A 7,896-nucleotide genomic window follows, 5' to 3' on the forward strand; every position below is an offset into this window, starting at 1 on the left:
TTTTGAGGTTTGCTGGGTTGGCTTACTGTGTTTGACTGTTGGCATGCTTCCATGCAGATTCCATTTCAGGCCCAAGGTAAAAAATGTCTGCATCCAAGGCAGTTACCTCACCTGGCTCGTCCAGTGGTGCTCATGCCAAGAAGGCTGTGGATAAGTTGACTGTGCAAGAGTTTCGCGAACGGTTCTTCATCCCAAATAGCGTGCTCGTGGAATTTTTGGATGGAGAACCCGTATCGACTGATCAAGCAGAGGACCATGCCATCGTGTTCACCAAGGAGCAGTTTAATGCTGGGCTCCGGTTCCCTCTACCTTCTCTGTTCAAGGAATTCCTCCACTTTACTCAGATTCCACCAGCCTACATCCACCCCAACATAGTCCGGGTTTTGATGGGATGTAGCATTCTACGTATGCTTTTCAATTTAGAGCTCTCGCTGTTAGAGGTTCTTTTTGTCTATTCCCTTAAGAAGGGTAAAAATGATATTTTTAGCATGGTTGCCCATTTGTCTTCCCTTCAACTGGTGACTGAGCTGCCGGATTCGACAAAGGGAGGAACGAAGGGACATGTGCTGGTCCGGGGTGCCTGGGCGGGGCTAATAGAGCACCCGGAGAGGCCATTTTCCCCCAACATTCATTGGTGCTTCCGGGTAAGACAGTTTGCGGGGTTATCTTGCATTCGTCTTGTTGTTTTTCTTGTTTGGGATTATCAGATGGCTTAATGTTTTTGGTTGCTGGTAATGCAGGTCCGGACAGGAGGGGTCGCGTAGTCGAGTGGGTAGAAAAAGCGTCATTCGCTCGACTGAACAAGTTATTTGAGATTGCTGCCATTGAGAGGCATCATGAGACGCTGCTTACTGCGCGAAACCTGCTGGCCGTTGTCCAGGAGCCCCAAGAATACATTATCAATATTCTCCCCAGGAAGCTGCCAAAGAAGGTAGTGGCTGGGGAGCATTATGTTCTAAAAGACCTTCCATTCTACGCGGAGGTGCGGAAGGCAGACGCCCGGAAATGCAAAGCCCGTCTCAATAATCGGGAAAAGAAAAGACAAGAAGGGCTCTTGCGGAAGGCTCCGGGTGGCAAACGGTCCGCGTCCTCTCCACCTACTGATGTTCCAGCGAAAAAGAAGAGGAAGCTGGTTCTGAATAAGGGAAAGGAAATAAAGGTCCCAACTCCCTCGAAGGAGTTTGTACCACCCCCTATAGGTTATGAAAAGGAAGAAACAATAAGAGAGCCAGAAAACCCCCTCCCGCCTTCTATCTCAAGCGGCTTCGGACATCTTGCGGGTCTAAACCTTTCTAGGCCTTCAATGTCAGCGGTTGGGCGTCTGGCTCTTGTGGTTGAGAAAGCAACTTCAATAAATTAGCCGGGCTCTCCTCATTCGGATGCGGCTGCAACATTGCCTCCCCCGGTATTCCCAACCGAAGAAACGGGGGTAGAAAATCAGGCTTCACCTCCTTGCGAGCCAAGCGCTTGTGCCCTTGTACCGGTGGAGGGACCAGCCACAAGAAGGTCATGTTCGGCGCGTGACTTGAAGTTCGGCCTCATTGGGCGGCTTCAGGATCGGTTCTTGGAAACCATTGAAGTCAGCTGCTCGTCCGTCCAGGAGGGTCACCCGAAGGGCAGTGAGACGGAGATGGCGGAAGAGAACCCAGCCACCCCAGTGCTGGTCCCGGATGGGGGTTCACCCAGAGAGACCCATCCGACCGAGAAAGATGGGGCCGTGGACCCGGTGGAGGAGGAGTCACTCTCTGATGCCTCTTTAGGGGGAATTCCTGTTGATGATGCAATTTGCATCTTCGCTAGCCCTTTCAGCTATGCGGAGATGGAAGAGAAGCTGAAACGGATTCCATCCGGCTCAGATGTTGCTGCGCCTTCAGCCCAAATGTTCGACACAGTGGAAATGGTATAGTGTACCTGTTTTGATTTTTTTCACCATATTGATGTGTTTGTTGCATGGTTTATAACTTTGCTTTTCTTGTTTGTGTGCTTTTCTGCAGCTGGTGAGTGGCATTCGCGGCATGGCTCGTCAACGTGACCTTTTCTCTGACTTGCTGCGAACTGCTAACTACACCAAGGCCTTTGTCTCTCAGCGCAAAAATGATGAAGAGAAGCTGCGCTTGAGACTGGAGCAGGCCGAGGCCAGCTTATCTGCTGCTCGAAAAGAAACGAGGCTCTTCGGGAAGAGCTTACTGAGGCAAAGAGCCGGGAGGAATCTATGGATGCCCGCCTGCTTGAGGCAGAGGACGAGATGGCTCATCTGAGGGGGGAAGTGAGGCAACTCCGGACGGAGGTATCTATTGAGAAAAAGCAGAGAGAAGATTTGCAGTTGCGCTTATCAGTGCAAAAAGAAGAGCTGGAGGCTGAGTTTGCTACAGAAATGGAAGAACTTGAAGCGGACTATCAAAAACAAGTAGATGAAATGTACTTCTTCGGCTATCGTTGCTGTATGAAGAAACATGGAATCAAGCGAGACGTCCCTTCAATTCCCCCGGGTGAAGAGGAGAAGCTGCGCAGCAAGCCTGCTCAATGATGGCTTTTCTTTTTGTAATAATTTTTTTACTGCTATCATTTCTCTATATTTTGTAGTCCGGAGGCCTCTTTGTACACAATTTTTCACAAGTATCAATAAAATATACTTATTCAAATTGTGTTTCTTTCTTTTGGCTCTTATTTCATTGGTAATATTGCTTTAGATTGGATACATTCCATGGTCTGAGTAGTGGGGTTCCGTCTAGTTTTTGTAGATGATAAGCTCCACTTTCACTTGCCTTAGATACTACATAGGGGCCTTCCCAGTTGGCTTGAAATTTTTCAGCTCCTACTTCAGCAGTATTTTCGAAAATTTTCCTAAGGACCAGCGTACCATTTTTGAAGCTTCTGGGCCTTACTTTGCGATTGTAATGAGCTGATGCCCTTTGTTGATAGTCAGTCATCTGGATAGATGCAGTTTCTCTTACTTCGTCTGCCCAATCCAAATTTCTTCCTAGTTCATCATTTGCATCATCCTGCCTTCATGCCTCGGTCCAGATAGTGGGTAGCCCAATTTCAGTAGGAATGATTGCATCCATACCATATGCGAGGGCGAAGGGAGTGTTTCCTGTCGGACGTCCGGGTGTGGTTCGATAAGCCCACAGGACGCCGGGTAACTCCTCCACCCATTTTCCTTTGGCTTGCTCGAGCCTTTTCTTCAAGGCAATGACTAGAGTTTTGTTTGTGGCCTCTGCTTGCCCATTACTTTGAGGATAACGTGGTGTGGAGTATGAATTCCGGATGTTTAGTTCCGAACAGAAATTCCGGAATGCGATGCTATCAAACTGTGGACCATTGTTGGCTATGATGGTTTGGGGGATTCCAAAGCGGCAGATGATGTTTTTCCATACGAATCTGGTGACATCTTTATCTTTGATGCTAACATATGCTTCGGCTTCTACCCATTTACTGAAGTAATCCGTGGCGACGAGCAGGAATTTTTTCTAGGCGGGTGTGGCTGGTAGAGGTCCTACTATGTCCATGCCCCACTGTGCGAAGGGCCAGGGTCCTGAGATTGGTTTCAATTCTCCTGATGGCATATGTGGAATGGGGGCATGCCTTTGACATTTGTCACATTTTTTGACATATGTCGCCGCATCCTTTTTCATCGTAGGCCAGTAATAACCTTGCGAATAGGCCCTGTGTGCCAAAGACCGACCTCCGGAATGATTTCCACATACTCCCTCGTGCAATTCAGCTAATACATACAACACTCTGAATGATTTAGACATCTGAGGTAGGGACCTGTAAAGGATCGCTTGTACAGGTGCCCCCCTATCAGGGTGAAGCGGGCGGCTTGCACCCGAATCTTGTGTACTTGCTTGGGTTCTTCGAGCAGGGTGCCTGTCCGGAGGTATTCGATGATGGCTTTCATCCAGCCTTTGTCATCTGTTTCGTTTGCCTTAATGGTGTTGCAAGTGGAGGCTTCCGTGACGGAAGGTTTAGCTTGCACATATATAGGCAATAGTATAGCTTCTTTGATGGGAAAGGAAGCAGCTATGCCTGCCAGGGCATCGACACGTGAGTTGTCAGTCCGCCTGATTTTTTCAATTGTCCATTCGGTGAATCGCTGCAAGGTGTCTCTTACTTTGTTTAAGTATCGCACCATGCGCTCATCCTTGGCTTCGTATTCGTTCTGAATGTGTCTTACCACAAGTTGGGAATCACTATAGACTCGAAGCCTGGAGACGGATAGAGCCAAGGCGAGATCCAATCCGGATATGATGGCCTCATATTCCGCTTCATTGTTAGAGGCGGGGAATCCTAGCCGGATGGCTTGCTCCAGATGTTCTCCGGTTGGGGATTGCAGCAGGAGCCCTACTCCAGAGCCGGATGATCGTGAGGCTCCATCAACCCGCAATGTCCACCATTCTTTTTCACTTGGTTCCTTATGTCGGATGGGCCTTCGGGAGTATTCCAGTACGAAGTCAGCCATCACTTGGCCTTTCATGGACAATCTGGGTTGGAACTCGATTCCAAATTCGCTCAATTATATGGCCCATTGAAGCATTCTACCGGTTAAATCTGGCTTGTGCAGAATGTTGCGAAGAGGTTGGTCAGTTAGCACGACCACCGGGTGGGCTTGAAAGTAGGGGCGGAGCTTCTGGGCGGCACTTCGAAGAGCTAAGGTCGTTAGTTCCATTTTTTAATATCTGGTTTCTACGTCCGCTAATGCTCTGCTGACGTAGTAGATAGGCTTTTGTTCCTTTGGTGATGGGCAGCGGAATAGAACAACGCTAATTGCCCATTCTGACACAGCCAGGTACATGTATAATCTTTCTTCGGGGAAGGAGCTGCTCAGGATGGGTGGTTACGTAAGGCAGTGTTTAATTTTTTCAAAAGCGTTTTGACAACTGTCTGCCCATCCGCTTGTTGCGGCCTTTCGTATTGCTAGGAAGAAAGGTCGCAGTTCATCAGTGAAGCGGGCTATAAAGCGTCCCAGGACGACAAGCTTGCCTGTGAGGCGCTGCAATTCCTTCTTGTTCCTGGGGGTTGGTGTTTCCATAACTGCTTTGACTTGATTTGGGCTAACCTCTATCCCCCTTTGGCTGACCATAAATCCCAGGAATTTGCCAGCACTTACGCCAAAGGCGCATTTAGAAGGATTCAACTTCATGTCAAACTTCCTCAAGAGGTGAAAAACTTCTTGTAAGTGGAGAACATGCTCCTCACGGGTTTTGCTCTTAACCACGATATCATCAATATATACCTCTACTGTGCGGCCGATTAGAGGTTTGAATATCTTTGTCATCAGTCTCTGATAAGTGGCGCCAGTATTTTTGAGACCAAATGGCATGACTTTGTAACAATAAAGTCCGTGTGGCGTTATGAAGGCTGTCTTCTCTTGATCATCCGGGGCCATGGGGATTTGGTGATATCCGGAGAAAGCGTCCAGGAAGGAGAGCATCCCTTGCCCAGCAGTGGAATCCACAATTTGATCTATTCGTGGCAAAGGGAAACTATCTTTTGGACATGCTTTATTGAGGTTGGTGTAGTCGACGCAGACCCGCCATTTGCCTTCTTTTTTGGGTACCACTACTACATTTGCCAACCAGTCCGGATATTCCACTTCTTTGATGAATCCGGCTTCCAGCAACTTGTCAATCTCATTCTGGATGATTTTTTGTCTGTCCGGGTGGAAACGTCTAACCCTCTGCCGGATGGGTTTCGCTGTTGGTAAAACATTAAGTTTATGAGAGACGATGGAGGGGTGAATTCCCTTCATATCAGAGTGTGCCCACGTGAAAACGTCATGGTTTTGTCGGAGGACGTCCTGGATGTTCTGGGTTTCTTCAGGCGTTAAGAGGGAACTGATATGAGTAAGGTGAACATCCTCTTTCGAAATTTGGATTGTTTGCAAGGGATCTGCTACCGGGGGATCTTTGTCTGCCGGACACAGTGACTGCTATTGGTCAAGTGCGTGAGTGGACTCAGGGGGGGGGGGGGGGGTTCATTCTCCTGACTGGTCCCTGCTTCTCTTGCTATCTGGTAGCATTGGCAAGCGGCTAGCTGGCTGCCGTATAGGTTGATTTGCCCATCCTCGGTAAGGAAACTTACCATTTGATGATATGTGGAGGGGATAGCTTTCATGCAGTGCAGCCATATGCGCCCCAAGATAACATTGAAGGGTGATAAATCTTGTACCACCGAAAATTGAACGTTAAGAGTGATTGGGCCAGCTTGGACTGGCAGCACAATGTCTCCCAAGGAAATAGTTGATGCCCCGTTGAATCCGGACAGGATTCTTCCAGGGTTTTCGAGACCAACTAAATTGTGTCCCATGTGGCTTATGACCGATGCTTGTACCAGATCGGCTGAGCTGCCTGGGTCAATTAAGATGCGTCTTACGTCGAATTTGTCCATCCCCAAGGATAGAATGAGGGCATCACGGTGCAGTCGTAATATCCGTGTGGGGTCTACTGGTGGGAAAGTGATCGTCCCGTCTATAGGGCGAGGACCTTCTTCGGTTATCTCAGGCCAGATGGAGTTGACACGCTCACGCACCATTGCTTCCCGTAACAATTTCTGCCTTTTTCGTTTGGAGTTGAGCTCCTCATCCGATGGGCCTCCATTGATGTAGTTTATGACAGCTTTGGGGGCGGCTGGAACCGTAGGGGTTCCAGAGTTGTGGTTCTGGGAAGCGCCTCTACCTCCGGCGTCTGAGCGGAGGTATTGCCTCAGGTGTCCCGCCTTTATAAGCCTTTCCACCAAATATTGGAGGCTTCTGCATGTCTCCGTTGTGTGGCCATGCTCCTTGTGGTAAGCGCATTTTTTGTTATGATCCCTTTTGGATGGATCCGATCCGAGGGGTTTAGGCCACCTAAAATCGGGCATGCTTTGGATCATAGGGAGAAGCTTCTTATAAGTTATGGAGAGAGGTGTGAGGGGTGGCATTTCCGGGCGACTTGGTCCTTCTTGCCTTCGGTCAGATGGCCTTGGCCTGTCCGGAAGTTTGGCACTTCTTTCTGTACTATCCTTGGACGGATGTCCGGCAACCAACACTTGCTGGGTGGCTGCCCGTACGTCATTTTCAAGCATTGAGTATTTGTTCGCAAGTCGAAATAAGTCGTCCATCGTCGTTGGAGGCTTCTTAGCTAGTGACTCAAAAAATGGAGTGCCTGGATAGATGCTTCGCTTGAAGATCTGTAGGACAGCGTCCATGCTGCAAGCCTCCACTTGTAGGACAGCCTGACCAAATCGCTTCACGAATTCCCTCAAGGATTCATTATCCTTCATTTTTATGTTTTGCAAGGTGCTGATATTCTGCTTATGTCGAGCGGAGCATAAGTATTGCCCTACGAAGGCTTCCGATAGATCTCTGAAATTGTCAACAGAGTTGGGAGGTAGGCGATGGAACCATGAGAGGGTCTGCCCTTGTAGGCTGGCGGGGAATACTTTGCACAGCAGCGAGTCGTTGCCTATATCGAGAGTCATGAGCTGTCGATAATGCATGATATGGTCGAAAGGATCGCTGGACCCATCGTATGTGGAGAATTTTGGTACGAGGAATCCCCTAGGGGGCTCGTAATGAATGATATGAGAGCAGAAAGGCGTGGAGAGCATGTCGTCCAGCCTTTTGCTGATGGAGCCAATGGGTGGCTCGTTTGGGGGATTTCTCCCAGTTTATCGTACCGCTTGGCGCGGGGGAACGTCCTGCACCATAGGGGTGACCAAGGGATCACGGTGCGGGATAACGTTTTGTGGCATAGGGGCGACCGTAGGATCGTGGTGCACTCCCCATGTGGTGGCTATTGGTGGCCTTGGCCTGCCAGGCTCCTGGGCGCCCAGTCTCGCACGCATTGCGCCCGACAACTGGGATCTTCTGTCACGTTGTCTCTTAGATGAGAAATGGTTGGATTTTGAGCTTTC

The 7,896-nt window shown here is 49.2% G+C and overlaps 1 protein-coding gene across 1 annotated transcript; it reads right to left on the reverse strand.

Moving 5' to 3' along the window:
* Positions 1-5,895: 5,895 nt before the first annotated feature.
* On the reverse strand, positions 5,896-7,590 carry LOC117908323. The gene has a single exon (XM_034821923.1). The coding sequence runs from the start codon at positions 7,588-7,590 to the stop codon at positions 5,896-5,898; it is 1,695 nt and encodes a 564-aa protein (XP_034677814.1).
* Between the last annotated feature and the right edge of the window lie 306 nt (positions 7,591-7,896).

The sequence above is a fragment of the Vitis riparia genome, chromosome 19 (assembly GCF_004353265.1).
Source record: "Vitis riparia cultivar Riparia Gloire de Montpellier isolate 1030 chromosome 19, EGFV_Vit.rip_1.0, whole genome shotgun sequence".
Lineage (NCBI taxonomy): Eukaryota > Viridiplantae > Streptophyta > Magnoliopsida > Vitales > Vitaceae > Vitis > Vitis riparia.